General features: G+C 53.2%; 6 protein-coding genes across 6 annotated transcripts; 3 read left to right on the forward strand and 3 right to left on the reverse strand.

Moving 5' to 3' along the window:
* The first annotated feature begins 565 nt into the window (after positions 1 to 565).
* HD553DRAFT_347410 (uncharacterized protein) lies at positions 566 to 5,812 on the forward strand. Its single transcript, XM_046183297.1, has 10 exons — positions 566 to 3,423; positions 3,488 to 3,530; positions 3,588 to 3,748; positions 3,808 to 4,082; positions 4,152 to 4,418; positions 4,478 to 4,559; positions 4,625 to 4,713; positions 4,777 to 4,929; positions 4,992 to 5,250; positions 5,305 to 5,812. The coding sequence occupies exons 1-10, from the start codon at positions 912 to 914 to the stop codon at positions 5,700 to 5,702; spliced, it is 4,239 nt and encodes a 1,412-aa protein (XP_046040605.1). The 5' UTR covers positions 566 to 911; the 3' UTR covers positions 5,703 to 5,812.
* Positions 5,813 to 6,918: 1,106 nt separating this feature from the next.
* On the reverse strand, positions 6,919 to 10,624 carry HD553DRAFT_303822 (uncharacterized protein). Its single transcript, XM_046178929.1, has 15 exons — positions 10,317 to 10,624; positions 10,163 to 10,220; positions 9,883 to 9,936; positions 9,759 to 9,772; positions 9,579 to 9,664; positions 8,827 to 9,454; positions 8,590 to 8,743; positions 8,451 to 8,517; positions 8,352 to 8,382; positions 8,196 to 8,287; positions 8,080 to 8,129; positions 7,931 to 8,020; positions 7,677 to 7,861; positions 7,296 to 7,614; positions 6,919 to 7,173 (listed from the first exon to the last, which is right to left on the reverse strand). Exons 1-14 carry the CDS (start codon positions 10,379 to 10,381, stop codon positions 7,341 to 7,343), a joined length of 1,848 nt encoding a protein of 615 aa, XP_046040606.1. The 5' UTR covers positions 10,382 to 10,624; the 3' UTR covers positions 6,919 to 7,173; positions 7,296 to 7,340.
* A 2,570-nt stretch (positions 10,625 to 13,194) lies between these two features.
* Positions 13,195 to 15,718, reverse strand: HD553DRAFT_291423 (manganese superoxide dismutase). Its single transcript, XM_046178370.1, has 6 exons — positions 15,494 to 15,718; positions 14,978 to 15,343; positions 14,168 to 14,274; positions 14,006 to 14,039; positions 13,758 to 13,814; positions 13,195 to 13,622 (listed from the first exon to the last, which is right to left on the reverse strand). Exons 1-6 carry the CDS (start codon positions 15,629 to 15,631, stop codon positions 13,611 to 13,613), a joined length of 714 nt encoding a protein of 237 aa, XP_046040607.1. The 5' UTR covers positions 15,632 to 15,718; the 3' UTR covers positions 13,195 to 13,610.
* Positions 15,719 to 15,978: 260 nt separating this feature from the next.
* Positions 15,979 to 18,786, forward strand: HD553DRAFT_347413 (uncharacterized protein). The gene is made up of 5 exons (XM_046183298.1): positions 15,979 to 16,428; positions 16,783 to 16,871; positions 17,084 to 17,449; positions 17,547 to 18,186; positions 18,283 to 18,786. Exons 1-5 carry the CDS (start codon positions 16,033 to 16,035, stop codon positions 18,292 to 18,294), a joined length of 1,503 nt encoding a protein of 500 aa, XP_046040608.1. The 5' UTR covers positions 15,979 to 16,032; the 3' UTR covers positions 18,295 to 18,786.
* Positions 18,787 to 19,224: 438 nt separating this feature from the next.
* HD553DRAFT_354913 (uncharacterized protein) lies at positions 19,225 to 22,639 on the forward strand (the record flags this gene model as incomplete). The annotated part of the gene is made up of 4 exons (XM_046183809.1): positions 19,225 to 20,298; positions 20,380 to 21,561; positions 21,648 to 21,770; positions 21,841 to 22,639. 4 exons carry the CDS (start codon positions 19,225 to 19,227, stop codon positions 22,165 to 22,167), a joined length of 2,706 nt encoding a protein of 901 aa, XP_046040609.1. The 3' UTR covers positions 22,168 to 22,639.
* Positions 22,356 to 23,939, reverse strand: HD553DRAFT_21996 (uncharacterized protein). Its single transcript, XM_046177231.1, has 7 exons — positions 23,933 to 23,939; positions 23,738 to 23,853; positions 23,521 to 23,660; positions 23,346 to 23,436; positions 23,174 to 23,263; positions 22,758 to 23,069; positions 22,356 to 22,639 (listed from the first exon to the last, which is right to left on the reverse strand). Exons 2-7 carry the CDS (start codon positions 23,763 to 23,765, stop codon positions 22,545 to 22,547), a joined length of 756 nt encoding a protein of 251 aa, XP_046040610.1. The 5' UTR covers positions 23,766 to 23,853; positions 23,933 to 23,939; the 3' UTR covers positions 22,356 to 22,544.
* Positions 23,940 to 24,028: the final 89 nt, after the last annotated feature.

Here is a 24,028-nt window from a genome sequence, read left to right on the forward strand (position 1 = left end):
CGACCTCGAACCTAGACTGTAGGCATATCTTTCAACAGACACGCTATATACTATATGTTGTATTCTATCGCTTACAGCTTATAGCAAGCTGGTACTGGTCATATCGATCACTTAAGGGTTTCTCTATCGTAACTTCAGCCGTTCGGACGAGCCGGACCCCTTGAGGCGGGTAGATATCGACCTCTCGATCCACCTCGTTGACCTCTTCGATCCACCTCCTTCAGGCCATGCGCTCTCGATGCGCCGCCGCCCAGAGACAAGCAAAGGCGACCAAGACTTGTCATACCCTGTCGAACTAGGAACAGGCCATGGAAAGACAGGGGATCAGTTTAAAATGGCGTTGATCAGGTCATATATCAGTCAGACCTGGCTGTAGCTGTTCCTTGTCTGAAAAAGGGTCAAGCGAGCGAGAGGGATGCGATCGAGGGCTGTTACATGCCGGCATGGTTGTCCCGGAAGTAAAGAGACCTCACCGGGAGCATATTCCCTTCGTATATAACATTCGAAGCGTGATCAACTGTGATCAAAACCAACAATCAACGTTGACCTACACCTCGACGTTTCGAGTACCTTTATCCGTCAAGTCGCATCGGAACAGCATTGGTACTCATCTTTATCGAGAGGCAAACCTCTTCGTGATAACAGCCCGACTCACAGAACCCTACACCTTGCCCAAATCGCCTGGCGTAATCGGTGTCCCCCGACCTTCCTCTCGCCCCTCCTTTGGGTGCATCTCGTCGACCTTCTGATCTGATCTCTATCGGTCACTGGTCAAGGGCAGCTAAGTCAGCTGAGTGCTAGCTACTTGACCGTGAGAAGAGGTATCAGAAAGCTTCGGCGAACGACCCCGGTCGAGATCGAGCTCGAGGTTGAGGTCACGAGAACCTCAATCAGAACCGAACGCTCGAAAGATGGTCCGCAGGCTGTGGAAGTCTAACCGCAACCCCGACAGGTATGATCGTTCTGGTTCGTCGGGAGATCAGAACAAGGAGGACGAGGATCACAAAGAGGATGAGACTAAAGAAAACGAGCGTAGTCAACGATCTTATGTTGCTGAGGAACGAGAACAGCCTGAAGAAGCGGTTCCGGATGACGTGCCAATGCCAATGCAACAACAAACGTTGCCCGGTCTCGGCGAGTCGTCACAAGCACAGACTCTCGGCGTAGCTGGTCCCCCAGTTCAGGCTCAGGCCGGACCGTCCAGGTTGAACGAGAACGCTCGAGCTGGTGCCGAGGAACCGCCAAGGCTCAAACGGGAGCGTCCGCAGGTCATTGATAGGGTAAAGTCACCTCATCCGAATGATCCCGTCGAGGAGGACGACATCGACATCTCGCTGGACGATATCGATATGGCCTTCAGTGCCAGTGCCAGCGCGAGCGAAAAGTCTTCCAGTCCCCCTCCTACTCGCTCAGCTGAAAACACGCCTCGACTCGTTCTTCGTCCTCCCCGCCCGCCCCCTCGTTCGTTCGACCAGAGAGACCTCGGGCTGCCCGAACGAGGTATTCCTCGACTCAAAGACGGACACAAACACGTTTATCACGGTCCGATGGGAAGGCGGGTCGTCGTGAGTAATGAACGCAACCCGAACTATCGCTCCAAGGACCAGCCGTTCTTGTGGGTCCGCATCCAGAATGATAACTCCGATGTCTCTTTGACGGGGAAGAAGGCGGCGGATCTGTACGAGGAGGTGGCCATGGCGATGGCTCAACGAGGTTATGGCCCGATCAGGTCGGAAACAGAGGATTCGAGCTGTCAACCTAAATCGAGGACGGCGGTGGCGACCGAGATCGTCTTGCCCGAACTCATGGGGATCGAGCCGATCTTGTCCGACTCTGGACAGAACTTTGGGAGAGGTCGACAGACGGTGCATCTGACCTTTGCCGCGGTACTGTATATGGCCGGCTGGCTTGACGATGATTTTGAACTCATTCATGGCGAGCCCGATTGGGACGCGTTGGTCGAGTGGTTTGAGAATGAGGCGCAGGGGACGCAGTACGGAGAGGACGCTGAGCAGATCCTGGGTCAAGTCGAGGCGGATAGCGGATATGTTGAAGGAAATCAAGCTGCGGCTCTGACGGTCACGAACCCCATTCAACAACAACAACTTGTCTTGCCAGACGATCGAGTTGGATCTCCAGCTCAGCATACCCCTCGAAACGATCGAGCAGGAGCTCCAGATCAGTACGCCTTTCGGAATGATCGAGCAGGAGCTCCAGATCAGCGCGCCTTTCGGAATGATCGAGCAAGAGGCCCAGTCCAGAGTGCCATCGCGAATGATCGAGCCGGAGCCCCCATCGACCGAGAGCCTCCATCCGATCGCCGCGCTCGAACCCGCTCGTCCGCCGATCCCAATGCTTTACTGATGTTAGGTTACGGTGAGCAGCGACAGGGCGCTGTCCCGAATACCGAGGCGAATTGGGCTGGAGCTGGGCTGCCTTCTGCCGCCGAGTACCATGATCTTCAAACGGCCAAGCAAAAGGCGCAGCAAAAGGCTAAGGATGAGCGAAAGGTTACCGAGGCGAATTGGGCTGGAGCTGGAACGCTTTCTGCCGAGGAGTACCACGATCTTCAAATCGCTAAGCAACAGGCGCAGCACAAGGCTAAGGATGGGCGAAAGATCAGCGGACTACCCACCCGAGGAGGACATTCTGTCGAGATCGAACGCAACACGCCAAAGTTTTGGGAGATCTGTGAGCCCTTGGCGGCTGGCAAATTCTGTGCGACGTTATGCAGAATCCAAGTTCCAGCGCAAGAAAGGATCGGCAGACATCGATCTTACCGGACCATGTGTATCTTGACCACACGGAAACTGCCGATTCCTATGGGACGACCTTTACCGACTTGTAAAGCGGTGGTCAAGGTCGACGCTGTTCTCGAGGCGTGTCGTGATATCCAGCTGGACGACGCTCAGGTCCGCAAGGCGATTCAGTATACAGTCAAGATGTTCTCTCTCCCTCGTCGCAAAACACTCGAAGCGCGCGATTTGCCCTACCTCGTATTGCCCATGTCGATGCAGTGGAGCGCCGCGTTCAACGCGATGAGCGAGGTGCAATCGATCAGACAAACCGACGTCGAGCGGAATCTGGCCTGGACCGAGATCGACTCGGCTTTGGATCACGAGAAGGAAACGCGCATGGTCAACCCCCTCGATTCCATCGAGCGAAAGCGTGGGGGAGCGATGGCGGCGTTCGCGGAAGAAAGCATCTACATTGTTCACGGCGCCCAGTACAACGAGGTTCATGAAACCTGCTGGGATGAAGAGTCTCGTGCCAAGGCTCGGAAGCGAGCGATCGATCAGGCTTTCAAGGCGAACCCTGAGGGGCCAGAGGAGGTGCCCGAAATTCAAGGTCCTGTTTTCGAGTTGCGTCAAATACCTGATTTTTGGAAACCGGGGCATAGTCGGTCGACCACGACCAATCTTCGTGAGTGCCTCTATTTGATGTCTCTATCTCGTGCAGACCAGCTGATCAAGATCTGTTGCTGTAGATGTGGATCCTAATCTCGAGCCGCGTAGTACCATCGCAAGGAGGTAGGTTTCTCGGTTGGCCATATCGGACTGTCTCAAGCTGACATCAAGGACGCGTAGTATCTATCATTCGGCCCACATGCTACCCTGGATTATGTGGACCATCGACGGCCTCCTCCTTGCCCAAGAAGTGAATGAGCAATTCCTCAACTCACAGGCGGACACTTACGACGTCTTGGCGGCCCTTTCGACTACTCAAAGCTCCAGGTACAATGATCTCGGTGAGTTCAGTTAGCCGATATATTTCGACTCTGTCGTCCCACTAATATCGTATCGATAGAGGTCTTGGAGTTCGCCGGAGACACCTACTGGAAGTTTGCCGCGACGGAGTATCATTTCCACAGCAGTCCTACCAAAGATTACCAGGAGCTCAATAGATTGGTACGCGGAATCACTGACAACGCCCCGCTCGCTAGAGGGATGAAAGAATCCGGGGCGGAAAGCTACATCATGAACGATCCTGTCGATACCAGCAATTTCCTTCCTCCGGGTTGTGATTATCAGAACAGCCATGGCAGGAGTCGACCACCTCGTTTGAATTCGTTATCCCCCAAGGTGAGCGTGACGCCGTTCTTCAATCGAGACTTCGATCGACGGACACGCTTACGTACTCCGCTTCGATAGTCCATTGCCGATGTCGCCGAGGCTCTCGCTGGGGCTGTCGGAAAAGTCAAGGACAATGAACTGCTGCTCCGAACCTGCATGCGACTCTTTCCGAGCGCATTTCCATTCCGCTCCTCCTATCCACCTGAACTTTCCTGGCGAGCCATTGCTCAGATGGACACCTCGCTGAACTTTGGGAACAATTCGGCGTCTCAATCGGATATCGACTACGTTCAGAGGGTCACTGGCCATAAATTCGAAAACCGGAATCTGCTTGGACTGATACTGGTAAGCTTGCCGGTCCTGGTTGCCGCTGAGAATCGACTCTGAATTCTCAATGACCGCAGGATCCTCGGAATGCTTGCCGAGGGGGATACAACTCCATTTCGATGAGATTGACTTTTCTAGGCGACGCCATCTTCGATTGCAGTGAGTCGCTCCGCTGCCTGGGGCGATATCTTGACTGATCCCTTGTCCCTTGATGGTATCAACAGTCTTGATGGATTATTTGATCGCGCAAGGCGCTGCTCAAAACCTAGACCCGGGACAGCTCACGCACTGGAGGACGAAAATGGCATCTTCGGTGAGCATACCAAGAAACGCGAGGCCGTTTCGTTGGCTTATCAGAAACGTCGAACCGATGTAGGTGAGCCTGGCTGCGCTTTGGGTCACCAGTGGGTTGCACAGGGTTGTCGGAGGACCGCGGGGAAAAATACATCAATTCGAATACGAGCTCCAGAAAACTGTCGACACGCAGACAGAATTACACATGGCCTGGACCAAGATTCCACACGTGCCGGCAAGTCGAATGATAAGATTGCAGCTCGTCCTGATGGCTTACCGATCGTCATCCCCGCATAGAAATTGGACGGACATGTTTACCTCCTCCTTGCGGGCGTGTTGGCCGACAGCGGATGGTCGTTCTCTGCCGTCTTGGACTTGTTCGATCGGCTGTATCTACCCTTCTTCGCCCGCTTCGTCGGATCGTACGATCGCGACCGCCTGGACAGTATTCCCGAGCCTGATGCGGCCAGATTGAAGCTGCAGCAGGGACTACGCCCTTGCAAAGACGTGCACTCCACCACGACTGTGATGCCACACGGAATTTTCAATACGGACGGTAAGCCGAGATGAACCGGTAATGGTCCTGGTCTCTGACATATCGTATTCGCAGTGAAATGCCACTCTCGAGTCATCGGCAACGGTCGCAGCTTGTATCAGGTTGCTGCCGAGGGCTTTGCCTATCGTGAAGCTCAAAAGTTCATCTTGGACGCGCCGTTGCGGCAGGCTTTAATCAGGAAGTACTGCAATTGTCTTGACGGGCTCCTCCGCAAGCCAGCAGCTACGGTCGTCCTGCCTCAATCGGCAGAGCCTTCCACGGGGATTAGACAGGCCGACCGCAAGCAGGAAACCCTCTCTGACGATGGGTTCGAGATCGTCGCAGATCCCGGACTCGTCGGCAGTGTAGTTGGGCGACTGTCGAAAGTCGTGCCTGCGACCCGCAAGGCCAGCTCTTCCGATGATTCTGGCGAGCAAGAGCGAGAGAATAAGCTGGGCAGATACGATATTTAACGAGTCATGAGAGCCATCGGATACGAAGTAATGTCATTATATGTCGTGATTGTAGCATATATATATATCGATATAGTTTAGAGTTTACGATAACATGAATGTCTATATTCCAGCCAGAGTCTCGAATCGGAGGTCCCCACTTACGGCTGGTACTACAACAAACTCCAAGCTGGATCATGCGGGAAGACCACCGTTGTCGAAGCATGTATTGTTGATTATTCCATCTTATGCCATCGTATTCCATCGTGATCCATCTCATTCCGTCTCCAACTGACATCGGCGAATTAGGGTCAAGTGGGGAGCGCAGCTGGGGGACTCATTTGCTGCGATCGCGAGCGACAATCAGGCGACGTAACCCGTACAATCTTCACGCCGCGGGACTCGCCCGAGCCCTGCTATTATGCTCAAATCCCCCTTCCACATGGCAATCCCAACCACCAGCAGGATGATCATGTCACCCAAAACGACCTTTTCAAACTCCTCCCCTCCCCCTTCTTGTTGGAGAGACAAGCCCAACTCCAGGCCATCACAGCTATCGTAAGGATCAACACTACAACCGGAGGACCCCTGAGCCTGATACCGGGCTTGCAGTCATAGATTCTACAGAGTTACTAGTCAGTATGATGTGATATAAGGATTAGGTAGTCATAGACTCACCTATAACCACACAAGGCTTCACATACCAGCATGTAACCAATTAACAGCAAAAGGACCCCTGCCCAATACCAGCCTTTCTTTCCCGCTGCTCTCTCTCTCTCTCTCTCTCTTGATGAAGAGCTCCAACTCCTGTTTCTCCATCTCTTGAATAATCTGTCTTGCCTCCTCTTGAAGCAATGACAATGCTTGAGCTGACATTATTGGAATAGTTGGAAGGGAGAGCGGTATCGGGTCGCGAAGACGGGGGGCGATAAGGTCGTGCGTGCATGACGGGTCGTGAGGTTGGATCGTGGGGGCTACGGCGGCGTGATGGGTTGTGAAAATTGCGATCGCTTGTCGTGACCTGTGCCAACGCTTCAAGATACCTACAGGTATGTCCATCCTCTGACGCAATCCGCGCTTAGCAAATCGCTAACAAGGTGTACCATTTGCGCGCGGCCCTTACTGAACAGTCGACGACTCTTGCGAAAGACGATGGGGGGTTCTATACCCAAATGTCATGGCACTCCCAAGTAATCGGCTCAGGGGTTAGCGTCTCCAAGGCAGCCGTTCAGGTAAGCTCAAGAGATATTGCATTTAACAAGCCGCAATACATGCTGCTGATCTGTGGCCGAACTGGCTACATAGGCCTTGGTTTTCCACGAAGCGCAAAATGCTATGCGGCAGGCGCGGCTCCTCCAGGAGCAGTGCCACTGCATGGCTGCCCACACACCGTCGCAGGTCATGCCTGCGATTCGCAAGGCCAGCGATAACGACACGATATCCGGACGCCATCCAACGGACAAACGCAAGGTCGACCCTGCGTATTACGATACTACGTTGGGATTAGAACGCAACGAATACGACACCGAACGACAAAGGTACCCAACGAGTTACGAAAATTATTATACCATCCCTGATTGTAGCATATATATCAACATAGTGAAGAAGACTCACGCAAACGTGACGCGATGTCTATATTTCTCTACATTCTGCCGATGTCTATATTCTAGCCTTCCCCATTAGACGATAAGCCAATGTGCACACGATGGCGACAATCAACAGCCTGATCCGCTTCTGTTTTGCGAGCCTGTCCTTGATAGCGATCTTTTCGGCTCCGGCGAGGTCAGTCCAATTAGGCGTACGGTTTTGATAGCAGTAGACCGCGGTGTAGGCCGGCCAGTTGGTAAAGACGCGACCCTTTCTGTCTTTGCCCAGGCGGTAAAACGAGCTCGTCTTGGTCCAGGTCGTATTGGCGATGCGTTTGTCGAGCCAGCTGCAAAGGCCAGAGTCGAGTCAGCACGACGCAGAGACTTCAGCCGACAGCGTCGCACTCACTCCATGTACCGTCGAGTGGGCTCCTCCTTGACCTCGATCACCTTGCTCCCTTCCTGCAGCTGAGCCTTGACGACTTGGGCAATGTAGTTGGCTTGCACTTCGATGTTGATCATGACGCTGGTATGGCCCGGGGCGACGTTGTGGCCGAGCATGACGTACATGTTGGGAAACCCGGGGTACATCATCTGCCGCAAGCGAAGTTTAATGGTCAGATTCTGGCCGAACACCGCAGCGGTAGTTGGAAACCGACTCACTCCTCGATACGCTCCGGGACCATCTTCCTTCAAAACGCTATCGCTCAATTGCACCGAGTTCTTGCCCGTCACATTTAGCATGGAGGCGGTCTATCGACAGCGACAAAGTTTAGCGATTGAATGTGTAGAGCAGAGGTCGAACCACGTACGACATCATAGCCCGTAGCGATGACCGCAACATCCACCTCGTGCTCCATGCCTGTGATGTCATGACATCAATATCACGAGCCAAATTCCACACCTGATTGAGAACCGGCTGACGTACCATCCGAGGTTACGATGCCCTTCTTGCTGAACCTCGAGATGGGCTTGGTGATCGCCTGCACGTTCGGTTTTCTCAAGCTGTCCAGGTAACCACTGCCGAGAGCCGTATGTCCAGTTAGCCTATGTGTGACACTTATTATCCGGGTCGGAGACATACCGATCCATCACGGTCCGCTTGGCTCCGAAGGCTGAATGAAGCAAGAGTCAATACCGTCAGCAGTGTGTCATGTGCTCATGGCATATCGCAATCACTCACGGAACTTGGGTGTGAGCAGGTCGACCGTCTCATCAGGAGCGCTCTTCTTGATATGACTAGCCGATTCCTGCATGCGCCCATCTTTTCAGCGCAAAGTGCTGCGGTGCCATCGTCAAAGTCGAGCACGGGATCAACTCACCTTCTCGATGAGCTTGCGGAACCAAGCGTTTTGTAGTTTGAAGGCGAAGAAGATGACGTCTTGCTTGCAAAAGAGGAAGAACCGGTATAGCTTCATCAAACCGGGGACGTAGCGGAGGAGCAGTCGGAAGATGAACGAGTAAGGTGCGTCGGACCTGTTCCACGAGCGAGGTTGAGTTTGTCAGGATCAGATGTTGGCGGGAAAACACGGGTAAGGCCGAGAAGACTGTCGACTGACCTAGGCAAGAACCATTGACCCGACCGGACGAAATTCAAGAGCTGGATTTCGGTGTCGGCAGCTAGAGCCGAGACGATCTGGGTAGCGCTACATCCATTGCCGAGGACGGCGACTCGTTTTCCCTTCAGGTCGATCCCTCCTCGAGGCCATCGGGCAGGGTGGATGATCTGACCTTGATACTGTTCTTCTACGCTCTCGCCGTCGTTCTGGATTGATTTGTGGTCGCTGGAGATGTCGGATTCCACCGTGGTCGCAGGCTGAACGGGGACTTCATTCTGTTCATGCACCTTGAACAAGGATTCAGGTTGACCATCCTCGAGGTAAGGATTCGGAAGCCCTCTGATCCGAGGGATCAAGGGCCAAGAAAAACCCCCGGTCCCGCTAATCAAGATCGTATGACGTCGTTCAAAGACCTCTTCATCGCCTTCCGTCCCGTCGCCCTGCGAGCGATTGTCGTTGTGATCAAGGGATGAGCTCTGGGCGTAAGACCCGAAAGACGATTGCGGGGACGTCCGTTTGAGCTTGAAAACCCAGGATAAAGAGGTTTGGTCCCATTCGGCAGAGATGAACGAGGTGAGGAATTGACAGTGAGGGTAGATGTTTTCTTTCCGGGCGATGTCTTGCCAGTCTATGAATGCGTCACGATAGGTTCGAAGAGATTGAGGTTGAGGGTTATATTATGAGATTTTGCATATATATATGTCAGTCCTTATAAGGGAAGAAAACATGAGGATGAGAGTAAGGGGGCTTACAAGCTAGGATCTCGGATTGAGGAGGATGGACTTCAGTCCAATCCGGATTAGGATGACTGGAGAGGGAATAGAGGTGGGCGGCGATGCTGTTCCAAACAACAAGATTCAGCTGATTGGCATTCCCAATTCCAATACAATGTGAACATAAGAGATGGACAGGGGGGGACTGCGGGGACGTACTCGCAACGACATCCCTACAGTATCATACATAAGGAAAGGGGTATCGCAGCAGATTAGTATATCAAGATTGTGAGATATAAATACTACTAGGAGGGAGGATCGAACTCGACCTGGTGAAACTCACAGGGTACGCGTTCGTCAACCAAGTCCCTCCGATATCGACGTCCCGTTCGTAAATCTGCTCGATGGGAAGCGGAAAGACATAGAGTGCGAGTGCGAGTGCGAGTGCAAGCGTGAGTGGGAGTGAGAGTGCGAGTGAGAGTGCGAGTACGAATGCGAGTTGAGATCCGGGTGGTTGAGATCCGGGTGGTCGAGGTTTATGTATGTGGGTTTGAGGTTGATCAGCTCACCCCAATCCTAGCCGACTGACGCACTCCAGCAAGGGTCAAGGGAGGAAAGCTTACGGTAAAGTCGTAGAACCCGATCGAATGTAACCTGATAGCCAGCGTTATCCCCGATATACTACGAAGCACACAAGAGAAATATAAAGCTCGTCAGTCGTTGAATCGAAGCTCGACATGGTCGAAGTCCAGTATACACAGAGATACGGGGGCTTACCCGGCTCCTACGATCCCGATAGAGAAATCCTTATCATTCGTCTTCTTCTCGGTTTGGCTGAGCATCGTTGGGAAAGCCGGCTACGGTAGTGTTCAGACGGAGTGTAGTGTAAGGCAAGGTGAGGTAAGGTGAGGTTCCTCTGGCCGACTGAACGTTGACGAGGGTCGTTCACGCTGTGCCTTTCGGAGTTTGGTGATCTTCGACGAGCTTTTGAAATTTTCCGTTGAATGATAATAAGTGATTGATACCTTGCCGACCGCAGGTTCCGCATTCCTTTCCAAAGGGAGACCAATCCCCCCCGCAAGGGATGTCGAAGATGACTCGAGGCTTGAAGATGAGGTTTAGGTTGGGGGAAAGGGAAATCTCGAACGCCAAGATCCGTCTGAATGGTGCGGGGACTCCACATTCGTATATCGGACATCTTGCATCTTGCATCCTTGATCGCCGGCTACCGGGTCCCCCGACCTAGGCTCCCCTTGGTGACTTAGACGAAGACATGCTCGCACCTCAACATTTCGGACTACTCGGGCTGATACTGGATGCCGACACCAGACGCGCTCCTGGTGTGAGGTTGACAACCTCGAGAAACACGGTCTTTGACCATGTCATTGACGGGGTATTTGCTCAGGGAGGCAAACATCAAGCTATGACCATGGGATTTGACGTGATGGAGAGGTATGATGAGGTCCTACGTCACCTTCACTGCTCTCCGTGTGAGCACAGCTGGTCTACATCAACCCCTGAGGATCGTGATCCTGTATCTGAGCTTCGACAGCCCGACCCCAACCCGGTTAGCAGCTCGGATTCGGCCGACGACGCCTCTGCCATATGCCATCGGGAGGGATGCCAGACCATTTGATACATTTCGTTACTTGTTACGACTAGCTTCTGATACGTACTCTTGATACGAATACAATCGGGTCGTAAAGCGAACACCATGCCCCCATCTTCGAGGATGCGACCGTTTAGATCCTCCCCGTCTCCTACGATAAACTCTTCGTGGCTTCATCCCAGTTTTCTTATGCCAGACTTGTCTAATCTTTCACCTCACATGATCCCACCCCGTCATCGTCCCCCATTCTCAACCAAGACGATTTGCCTAAACTTCCCCTTTCCCTCTTCCCGTTCCCGGGATCTACATTTACATCTACATCTACATCTACATCTACCCTCACCTAGTAGCAACAACCCCAGCGCTCTTCCAGAGCACCCACAGGTTCGCAAACATCCCCCCGACATACACCCCCGTCCTCAACGCGTCCGTCCAGAACCCGGTCTGGGTGTAGTAGATGACGTTGTAAGCGAGTCGGGAGAGGGCGTAGGTGAGGGCGAAGGAGTTTAGGTAAGGGGTGGGGAGGGAGGCTTGGTTGGCGGAGAGCTGCGGTAAGGGAAGGGGGAGACGAAAAAAGCAGGACGTCGCGTTTAGAGGAGAGATATTATTGAGGTTGAGGTTGAGCGAAGGAGAGCGAGTTCGATTTCTCAGCCTGTGCTACTGTACTGTACGATCCTACAGTAGCCGGCGGACGACTCAGAGTTGAGGGACAGGGGCTCATTCAAATACTCACCAGAGCAGCCGCAAACAACGGAAAGATCTCCACCCCGTTATGATGCATCGACCCCAACTTTTCCACGTGTTCCTTGTACTTCTGGGAATCGCCTTGGCGGAACTCGACAGGGTCTCGAGGTTTAAAGTTGGAATACCGACTACCGAGACGGAGGAGTTTGAGTTCGTGTGGGGTGAAACTCAACATCCAGACCTGCGGGGTGGGGGGGTGGGGAGGGGTGGGGGCAGGAGATCAGATGAGATATGAGGGTGAGTTTTCAGACGTGAGTGGCACAGCGAAGAGATTGGAGGCGGGGGAGAGTGACTTGCGATGGGGATAAAGTAGAGCGAGATGTTTTGGTCCGACAACGAGGCCATGTTCAGGAAGGTGTTGGTAGCCATGATGAGTGCAATCGAATTAGTCGGATGTGTTTGTTATGATCGAGTCTGGTTGTGTGATATACGATGTACGTCGAGGCTGATTGACTGAATGGGTACGGGCGGTCGAGGGTGTCGACGAGGTGCGAGATGACAACCGTTGCCATCGCATATATATATATATATATATATATATATATATATCTGTCTGTGAGTACGAGTTCCGTATGATCGCCGGCGGGGCTGATCCTGATCATCATCGCCCTCCCCCTCGGACTTCTCGATCGATCCAGATCTGAAGCAAGGGAGACTCCACGGAGCCATCACCCACAGCCCAGCACATCCACCTCACATGTCGCTCTCGATCGCTGGAATCATCGTCGTCGTCATCGTCATTGCCACTCACTTCCCATCTGCCACTCTTCCCATGTGTGACGCACGATCGCCGAGGTCAAAAACCCGAGTCGGCGCCACAAGCGCGAAGAAGGTTGAAACGTCAGCACGTCAGCGACCTCCACATCGAGCGACGTAAAGTGAATCGTCCTACAGTACTTTATCGCCCTCGCTCAGAACGCATACTACAAGCAATTGTACATTTGTATATGATTGGGTGGTCCCCCTAGTCTCTAGTCTTCAGGTGAAGGGACTCGTGACCCCATGAGTAGGAGGATGGTCAAACGCCTATTGTACACGTCTATACAATGTTCTTGCCGCCTTCAATCAGAAACAAGAAGGGTCCGAAGCCTATTGACAAAGAGACCGTCTCTCGACAGATGCCCCCCGATGTACGCCGGCGACACCACCGTCTCTCAACAGATAGGAGGATCTGACCGAGGACGAACGAAAGGTCCAGACCCGCGACGGACTGATCGAGGGTAAACAAAGGCCTTTCTCTTTCACTCTAGCGTCCCCTCTTACTCCAGCGATATTCGAGCGTCGCGTGGTCGTGATTGACCGTCAGGTCGCGGGGCGAGGCTTGTTTTTTTTTTATCGAACGAGTCGGCGAAAACGAAGAAGAAAACAAGTCGACCTCGAGTCTCCGCCATGACCCCCCATGTCAGCTGCCAAGCTCGAGGGACCGGGCCTGGAACCCTGAACAGCACCGCAGCGATTTTCGATCACCTAGATCACCACCGCGTTACGATCACGACCCGAAACAGAAGACCAAAACCACTTCGCCCCGCGCTCCGACCAAACGGGCCCTTTGGTCCGGAAAAACTCTCCTGTCATTCGATTTCATGTTTCAATTTCACTTCACTTGCTAATCCCGGTTTTGGGGCGTGTCGACACACTTCCTTTTCTCTCCCGGTGACTTTCCATGATCCCCGATTTACTCGCCTGTAGCTTGGCGCTCTCGGGTACGATGGAGTGACCTAGATGGCAGCCTACCGACAAAACACCCCCCGCCACGGAGACGATCCAGTCCAACGATCAGATCAGCCTCCGATCACAATCTCGCCCCCGTTCTATCCGGCCTTGCTTGACTCGTCAAGAGTCAGCGCACGGAGGATGAGACTCACCTTGACACGTTCCTCGGCTTCCTTGAAGTTGATGACGTTCCAAATCGCGTTCAAGTACTGCGAAAATTATCACGCACGGACGTACCCGGACAGCGAAAGAGAAGGCGGAGAGCGGGATGAAGGGATGAGGACGAGAGACGAGCAAGTGTCAGCGGGCACGCAAAGTTTTTCCATTCCGGAGAGCGATGACGACGAGGGAGCAGAGATAGACAAATGAGGCATGGAGGGATAAACGGAGCAAGACTCACATCGGGCTTGACGTTCTTGTACTGCAAGTAGAACCTGTTCGGTGGGCGCCAAGAAAAAGTACGATGCTCACATCAGTCCCGGTCCCAGCACGATCAGGTCCTCACCGAGAATCCCCGACAAGGGTTCGATCCAGACGAAAAAAAGAAAGAAGAAACACATACGCATGCTCCCAAATATCGATCCCGATGATGGGCACGTGAGGGGCCAAGACCGGATCCTGATCCTTGGTGGTGACGACCTCGAGCTTGCCGTTGGACTTGTTGTAGGCCTGGAGATTCCGAGCGGTTGATCGTTTCCAGACGTAGTGTTTTGTTTCATTTTCGGGGAGAGTTTTGACGTATCGTATCGTTCCCGGGAGTGTGTTTCGATGTTCCGACGTTTTCATATCGACATTCAGGCAGTTTAGGTATATCCAGAGATCGGGAGATCCATGGAACGGTAGTTAAAAGCATGTTGTGGTGGTGTGGGTATGCACGTGGATCGATTTTGGGGTCGATGTTCGATGTCAAGGTCAATGTTCAATGTTCATGGGTGCGATGTTTCGACGTGCAGGGGTTTCGGGAACCGAGGTATGGACACCGAGAGGTTGATTTGAAGAGGTTGGAGAGCGATTGAGAGGTCGGGAGGGTCGAGAGGTCGATTTGTATAGGTGGATTTGGAAGAGGTCGAAGAAAGGTTGAGAGGTGTAATAGGGCGGTGGAGGTAGAGAGATATGCATATATAGAGGTAGAGGCAGAGCAATATCCCGGACGGGTAGACGATATGATCAGCGACCCGTACGAAACACGACGAGGATCAGAGCCGATCGATAGGTAGAGATTCGGGGTGAGGTGGTGGATTGATAGGAATGGAACAAACGGAAGAGAAAAAGAAGACAGAAAATAGGAAACAGATAGGAAACAAAGAGTAACAAAGAGGAAGACAAGGAAGAAAATCCACACAGCAAGAACCAAAGAAATCGCAAGACTCACCACCCAACCCCACCCGCTCCCCTGAATCGCCGCCGTCTTCGCATTGACCTCCTTCTTCAACCCCTCCACCCCTCCGAAATCCCTCTCTACGAGCCTCTCAAACTCTCCTCCCTTGACCACCTTCGCCTGCTCACTGCCGGCAGGGGTAAGGTTCTTCCAAAAGAGGGAATGGTTGATATGACCGCCCCCGTTGAACTTGACAGCGGGTTGAAGGGAGATGATCTCTTTAACAGTCGAGGGGGTTTGAGGTTGGGCTTGCAGGGTAGAGAGCGTGGATTCGACGGCGTTGAGGTTGGTTATGTAGGTTTGGTGGTGTTTCTTGTGGTGCAGCTCCATGATATCTTTGATGATATGAGGTTCGAGGGCCTTTTTTTTCGATCATGAATCACGAAAACGAGTTATAATATTATAATAGACGAAATCAAATTCACTTTGTATCAGTCCCAGACGATATAACGCGGAGGAGAACCACGACGAAAACGACAACAATGACGACAAGGACCTTTCGCGACTCACATCATAAGCATAAGGCAACTCTGGCAAGGTGTGTTGACCTCGGAAAGACATGACTGCGGCTCGGCTGACGACGTTTCTGGCGGCAGTGGTAGAGAGACGGCTGACCGAGTTGTGGGTGATGGCGCGGGCGAACGACATGGTTTTAGTGTTACTTGTTATATATGTGTCTGGGTGTGTAGCAATAGAGTACTCCTTTGATGGGATGATCAGAGGGTAGAGAGAGAGAGAGTCGAGGACGAGGTTTCGAATGGCGGAATGACCTCGAAGTGCTTCGATGATGAGCTGGGGTCACGCCAATGGAGGATGACGTTCTCGCTTATCAAAATAATCCGGAGATCAAAGGAGAGACCACGTCATACCCAGATTCTGGATAATGACGTGTCAAATCAATTTCCCACCCGGAGGACAATTCAACAAGGAATCGTTCCCAAGGAACAGGTCGAGTAAGAATCATCATCTTGCATCTAACCACGATCAGTCTTGCATTCTTCCCTCGCTTGACCTCTACTTTCCCTGTCTGAACCCATCTCTAGTCAATTATGAACGGCAGCAACTGGTTCAACGCAGCCGCAGCTCCCGGAGGAGGTGCTAACCTGGGCGCCTCGTCCTCATCGCTGTTCGGAAACAGCATCAACAACAACAACCCGCAACCACCCGGAGGTGGCCTCTTTGGCAACTCTTCCACCACCACCAACAACAACAACAACAATCTGAACGGCAGTACCCTCTTCGGAGGCCTCAATAACAATAACAACAATGGCGGCATCCCAAACTCTCCCTCTTCCGCCGCATTCGGGGGACAAGCACGTAACGGTGCCGCAAACCAAAACCAAGATATCCCGGTTACCGAATACAACGAGAACCAGAGGTTACAGAACAAGTATTTGGAGAGTTTTACACCGGGGGGTGGGAATAAGAAGAAGGGGGTGGGGGCGGTGAGTGTCGGGTCGTGCGGTCTCGGTCTTGGTCTCGCTCGGGGGTGTTTTTGTGTCTTTGGCGGGGTGGAGGGAGGGGGGGACGATCGGGGTTTCCAGGTTTTGTGATCTCACAGGCTGATCTTAAAGACCATTTCTTTTATCGCTGGACGCTCCTTTTCGCTGCATTGCATCTTTGTGTTGCGCTCGTTCTTACCTCTTGTTGATATGCTATGCCTCTCTTGTTGGCCGGAATCAACCCAACCCGATCGAAATCAACCAATACCCCACCTCGGAAACTGAACCCTCACCGAACCCAAAAACCGAACCTCGATCCTACACCCCCACCGAACCTTCGTCAAACCAAATTCGCAGACCAAGACCACATCCTCCCCGACCGGCGGACCGATGGGGGCGTTCACCGAGCCTTCCCGGTTCGGGAGTAACAGTCTTTATGGGTCTGGGTGAGTGTTTCCCCTCTTTTTTTGTGGGATAGCATTTTCCCGTCAAATAGCGAAATAAGCTGATCTTGATCTTTATCTTTATACCCGTATCATCATCGTCATCGTGCTACCCTTCACCTCCTCCTCGGCAACCGGATTTCTACCTCTTTTCCCACTCCTCCTTTTTTCTCGACATCTGATCTTATTCTCGCTGGGGACAAATAAATGAACAGCGCCGGCGTATCCCCCAACAAGTCGTCCCACCGCCTCTCCAATAACAACACCACCAGCACCAACCGGGACACCTCCCAATCCACTTCGTCCCCTTTGGGAAACTCTTCGATGAGCGTCCGGTCTCGTATGTCCACCGGCGGGTCCGCCTCTGAAGAGCGGCCGGGGCAAGGTCATAGTTATAGTTATGGTTATACGGGTTATGGCGGAGGTGCTGGTGGGATGGGGGAAGATCCCGAGAGGCCGCCGGTTAGGAGTTATGCCGATGATGATGGGGCGGAGTTGAATCAGCAAACCACACAAGGACAAGGGATGGGCGGTGGGATGGATGACGAGGATGGGATGAGGTTCGACGATGATACCGACGGGTAAGTCCTGGTGGTCGAGTTTGAGAACCACAAGATCACCGAGCGAGCACAGGTTGGCATATACTTATCATGTTCGCCTGGGGGGTGACTCTGGCAGACCCGCCCACATGCTCATGGTCTACGGCCTCCCTCCCTCGAAACAAGACCGCCTCCAATCGTTCCTCTCTTCTTTCGGCACGCTCACCCACTTCCAAGTCGGACCGATGGACAGCAACTATATCGTCGTAGCGTTCGACGACCCGAGCGTAGCATTGCGCTTGCAGAGACAGAGCGGGGAGGTGAGGATGGACGGGTGGTACCTCGGCTTCAGGGGGTTGAGAGAGGGAGCCGTACCCGAGGCGTGGTCCAGGTCGAGGTCGGGTAAAGGACAGCTCGACGTGAGGAGAAATGGGGAGGGGAACCACGGGCACGCGGAATCGCACGCCATGGACGTTCGTCCTCCTTCCTCATCTACCACCACCGCCGCCAGCTCTACCAACAACAACAGTAAAAACTCGGACGACCCGTTCGCCTCGATCTCGACCTTGACGCCGATCAAGTCGGGTGGGAGCGTCTTCAGACCGAGTGCGACGTCGGCTTTGAGTGGGCAGCAACAACAGCAGCAACAAAGGGTCGATGCGAGGTTCGCGTTCGGGACGGGTCAACAGCAGCAGCAACAGCAGCAGCAGCAACAGACGGGACAACAGCAACAAGGCGGGGGTGGGTATGGGTTCTTTGGAAAGATCTCGGATGTCATGGTGAGTCCGAGAAGGGTTCTTTCTGCTGGTCATGCCCGGGCGAGTCACGAGAAGGATGAACTCGAGGCTGATACGTCCGTATACTCTGGCCCGCAGTTCGGTCACTAGAAGAGGAGTCCGGTCATCGTCAGAGCTGATGACTTCCCGCGTGTCCATGGTCGCATATCGTACCGTCTGCCACCATTAATACATGTCACTCGCTTTGGCTTGGCAAATGATGTTGATCACGTCGAACTGTGATGCATTTTCGAGATGCGAGATGAGAGATCAAGGTGTCTGTGGGGGGTTTATGCCGGAAGGAACGTCTTGCCTCGTCCTCGCCGTCACGTCACCTCCGGGTGTCTCTTCGAGAGGGTGGTAGCTGCCGGCATCGCCAGCGGTCAGTATCAGTAGCAGTAGCAGCAGCAGCAGCAGCAGCAGCAGTTCGGTAACAGTAGTAGTGATGATGAAAGCAGTAATAGTAGTAGTACTGACTCTGTACTAGGAGTGTACTAGAAGTGCTAATGCATGCGGGGGGGGTTGCGGTCGAAAGGCTGGAGAGGTCACGTGATTCGCAGCTGAGCCGCCACTAGCTCGACCTCCTCCTTTGAGATGATCGACACCACTACAACTACACATACATCAACCGTCGACCCCCTAAAACCATACACTCACACACACTCACCCACATCGCTGAGGTTACGGCCACGAAAAAGGGTATCCGAATCGACAGCGGGAACCTTTGTCGTAGTGAACGCTATACAGTAGTAGTATCGCCACTCGGCCACTCGTCTTTGTGAGTCCCACCTCATTACCCCTCCCAACAACGTCAACAGGTCATAGACTCACGTTCATCAATAACCCCTAACCCGGAAATACGTCAGTCGCCACTCGTTCCTATCCTTCTGCCTCTGGATCCTCCTACGCCGCTCGACCCGACTTGGTGTCATAGCCTCGACAGCCTCGACCCTACCAAGCTCATCACATCGTTTCGGAACGAGCCCGGAACCCTCATCACGCACGCATCCCCACGACCTCGTCGACGTTCGGGAACTCGACATGTCGTCGACGTCGGCCTCGGCTTCGGCTTCGGCATCGAACAATGGTCGTCACAATATCCGTCTTGTCAAAAAACAAGTCAAGGCTCAACCCGAGGATTGGGCTCGGGATACGTCGAACCCCGCAGAGTCCACCGATGCGGCCATCACGAGCCAGTGGAACCAACTTTTGGAAACCAAACCGTCCAAGGCGGCCCCTCAATGGCGACAGCGATATCCTAACCCACCGATCAGCGTGTCCTCTCCACTTACACCTCTCCCTGAAAGCTCTCCTCAAACCGATATCATTGAAGGATCTGCCGATCCCCCCACCGACCCCGAGCATCTGCAAGAGGGTAACGTCGCGAACATGACATCGGAGCAGATTCGGAACAAGCTTGTCAACAATGTAGCAGTTTCGGATAAGCGACAGTCTGACAGCCAGATGTCGAGCCGATCCAAGGTTCTGAAGGAACACCTGCTCCCGGTTGTTCACCATCAACTTGACGGTCAGTTTGATCCAACCTTCGTCAAGCTGGAAGTTCATCCGGATCAAGCCAAAGAAGGTAATGCTCTTCTAGAGCGTGGCAGGGTAGCCTACCGATCAAAAGAGGCCTTGGACCTGAGACGGCAGATTGCCAACTTCAACAAGAAACCCGCGGAGGAAACGGAAGACAAACCGTCACAGAAGAAAAGCGTAGAGAAGGCCGGGAGCAAAGCTGAAGCTAAAAGCAAAGATGGCGAGGGAAGCAAAGCGAACAACAAGGATTCATCGTCTGCGAAGACTACTGAGAGAGAGATCCGTCTGGCCCAGCTACAAACTCGTCTCCTCAACCTCGTCTCTCGTGCCATGGTCGGCAAATCTTACAGCGATCTTCATCACGAGAACGGGGACAAGCATGTAGACTATTCCACCATGGCTCTCGGCAACAAGTTTCCGCAGATTCGTGCCGATATCCTCACGTTGAAGGAAAGCCGGGCGGACTTGGTCACAGCGAGGCTGACAGCGAATAATATTTGCGCTGCCGGAGCGACGAAGATTGAAAGAAATGAAGACAAGCTGAGGGGCAATAGTGATGATTTGGCATGTTATTCGGTGAGTTGGAATCTTGACCACCAGATCAATCTATATGTCGGATGTTCATGATTAAGGCGTCTTCTTGACATCGTCTGCCAGCTCACGTGCGTCCGAGATACCCCGATCGCCGGCACAGTCTACGGATTCACCGCCTGCGGGCCCCTCTTTCGGCTCTGGTGCTACGATCCGCTCTGTTACTCCTCGGGCTTGCCATGCGACGTTTCGCCCGATAACGACGATCAAGATCACATCGACGACTTCCTCAAGATGGTTGCCCTCTTGTGTGGACCCCTCGATGTCCTGATATGTCACTGGAAACCGCGTGACCAGGCCTTCCTGGCTTTTCGAGACGACCCGGACGACCTCGAATCAGAACCGTTGCAGATCACCAACTGGAAGTCTTTAGTCAGCAATAGACCTCACGGAGCGGTCTTCGTCCGCGAGCAGCTGATCGGCCGACGCTCGACCGCTTTCGCCGGGAAAGGCACCATCAATGGCAAAGAAAAAGATCTCGTCATCAAACTGTCTTACCTCTCGAAAGACCTTTGCCGTCACGAGCAGAGGGTGACGAGGCACATCCGCGATTTCAAGTTCGACGAGCTGCTGGATAGTGGCGTGGTCCGCGGTTTCGAACTCGACGAGAATGACGTCTCCAACCTCAGGCGAGGATACTCTCGTCTGCCCCGATATGTCGGTACCTTGGATTTCGGCGACTATGCCGCGAAACAGATCGATCATGTCGATGCTGAGACGGGTCTCACCGGGACGCTCTACCTGTCCGGCCTGGTAACCGAAGGCCTTCACGGCACGATACTGAGCGCCAAAGCCCCGGAGGATCAGACTATGCAGGTGTACGGCGACGCCGCCCGCTGCCTGTGGGCATCTGCGCTTTGCGACGTCTACTATCGCGACCCGAATCAAGGAAACATCTTGCTGCATGCCGAAGGTGGTGGAATGCTGATCGATTTTGGCAATGCCGTAATCAGAAGCCTTACCGACTCGGCCATCACGCTTTATCAACGTAGCAGCAGGCTCGAGGATGATGCCCGCTCAGCCAACCCCTACTTCATCTCTCTCGTTTCGGATGAAGCTGGATTCAAAGCTCAAGTCTACACCGAGGCTCTCACAGCCTGGGAGAAGATAAAGCATAAGTCTGAGGGGGATCCCGACCGTCTTAAAGCGGAAAAGAAACTCCGCGATGCGGAAAGACAAATCGACGAGTTTCGTGCACCGAGATTTTTCGATGATCTTGAATCCATCATTTATTGCCTGCTTCACCAGGTGAGATCTCGACCCTTTCTACGCTCCAGGTCACGAGTCCTTGTACACCTGCTTACATGCATCACCTCTGTCATGGATTCCGACAGCTGGGCCGTCACCAGGAGAAATTCAGTACTAAAGGCGAGGTCATCGCAGCCAACCCGGCGGAGGCGAGCTTGATCTCGGATGGTCCAAAAAGGAAAATGTGGACCCAACATTATCTCCACCCGGTGAGTCGCGGAGAGTCGGCGTCGGGTAAGTTTCGTATAGAGTCCTTGGCTGACCTGATCCTCGTCTCAGGTGATGGATAACTTGAAACTGCAAAGCGGGAACGAGGATGCGATCATTGCGTCGGCAGACCACATCAAATCGGCCGGCGTGGTCTTTCTCGACACCTATCCTATCGAGGTTTCGGAGCAGTCGGGACAGTCAAGGCGATCCGATCCGGAACTATCCACCCCGACCGACAATACCTGTTTCCGGGAAGTGATCAAGGAATTTCCCGCCGTGGAATCGTACTCCCCCAACACCTTGCCAACAACGACCTCGGATGCTGGGGCCCCGAAGAGGCCAATCTCTGCCGTGACCGATTCTTACCAACCACCAGCCACTCGACCACGAAAGTGATCCCGCGAGCAGCTGCACTCGTCTACCTTGATCCTGTCAAGCGTGTCGTTCCGAGCCTTGGGATCTCAGCCTCCTGAACCCGTTCCGTTAGACATATCTTTCCCGAGATCCGATCCCTACCGACCGGGTTGGCGATACTTTCATCTCCCTGTTACGATCATCCGATTACGACTTCTGTTTTTTTTCTTCCCATCTATACCCATATGCTACCTGTTCTACATGTATGTCCTCGCACACTCCGACGACCGTCGAACCCTGCGACAACCCCGAACATGGGGCGAAATATGCTCCGCGCGAAATGACATGTATCCGGATCGATCCATCCGCATAGTCGGAAAGTGTTTCACAAGTCGATTCGTTTATCGGCAGTGTAGGGTTCAACTCGGCACGCGCTCACCAAGCGGAGCGGCCGGGATCATGGTCTTGGTCGAGAGACGACTCGGATCGACCAAGAAATCGAACCGGGTCAGTTCTGTTATGAAGTCCTTGATCGTCAGCTCCAGCCTTCAGCCTTTAGACCCGTCTAAGGATTCGATTTGGAGGGACAGGCGATGCGATCTCGAACGCGCTGAGAGGGGACTAAGACTCGCCTTCTTTGAATGGGAACATCAAACGGGTCGTCACGTCGTGATGTTCTGCGGAACTTTGATAAGCGGCAAGTCCAGGGAGACCGGGGTGGTGGCTGATGAGACAGAGGTGGTATCCCTGTCTCAGGGCGTCGTCGGTCTCTGGCTCTGATGACGCTGATGCTGTCGGCGCTGATGATGGAGGGACCGGGACGCGGACTGGGCCTTGGCAGACGAGCCGCTCGGAGGTTACGCAGGAGAGATGAGACAGGTTTTGGATCTCGGTTTGGAATTGCGAGATCTTGGCGGTGTGGTCGGGTTTGAATTTGAACAAGACTTGAAATCAAGGAAGGGAGACGGTTTCAGTTTCAGTTGAGCTTACGAGTACATTCTGGCGGTGAAGGAGTCGGGGTCGATGTGTTTGTTATAGCGGGACTTACCAACGTGGATCAAGAGGTCGGACATCTCGATTTCGGTCGAAGTAGAGGGTACGACATTGAGGTCCGTTTCGATTGTGAATCTGAGGTGATCTGTCGTAGGGCGAAGGGCGTCGAGATCGCGGGTTGAGCTTATGTTCTTGCGCTGGAGATGAAACGTTTTGACATCACCCACCTTGCAAGCCCGTCCGTATTATGTCTTGATAAGAGTCTTTCTCTTCGAACGCTCTGCATTCGTCTAGCGTCTCATGACGGCGTAAGAGTATCTATAAGAATAAAATCGACGTCAGCTGCCAATGTTTCTTCTAAGCCCTGAACTTGACGCTTGAGAAACGCCGAAGAATGTTTACCGACTGGAACCCCCGGGAACGCTCGATAGGGTCCGTAAGTGATGATGTCCCGACGACCAGATCGATAGGATAATGGGCCCAAAGTGAGGTCAGCCTCGAGTTGAGATCGGGTAGGTGAGCGGGGTCGACCTTGAACAGGTCTAGGTAATGGTGGAACCGATCGATCAGTGATTCTGTGCCAAGTGGCTATAAATTGGGACACAAACGGGGGACTTGCCTACCGTGATGATTGAGCGGTTGGGCATCTTGGTCGAACTAGGCGTCGAATGTGCAGAGGTGACGGTTGATCGGTTTATCTCCTGATCTCCAAGGTAATATGATTCTGATATGTCGCTATGTCGAAGCAGGTGAGGATGAGCGTTCGTCATGTCAGACTAGACAAACGCCGAGGCTCGTAAGCGAAACTACCCACAGATTGTACTCTGTTAGCTAGTATCAATAATGATATCTCTCGTTTCTTCAACCCTATAGCTACAGCTGATAAGTATGTTATCCTTCAATCAATGCA

The sequence above is a fragment of the Filobasidium floriforme genome (genome assembly GCF_021052385.1).
Source record: "Filobasidium floriforme strain CBS 6241 chromosome Unknown HD553scaffold_1, whole genome shotgun sequence".
Lineage (NCBI taxonomy): Eukaryota > Fungi > Basidiomycota > Tremellomycetes > Filobasidiales > Filobasidiaceae > Filobasidium > Filobasidium floriforme.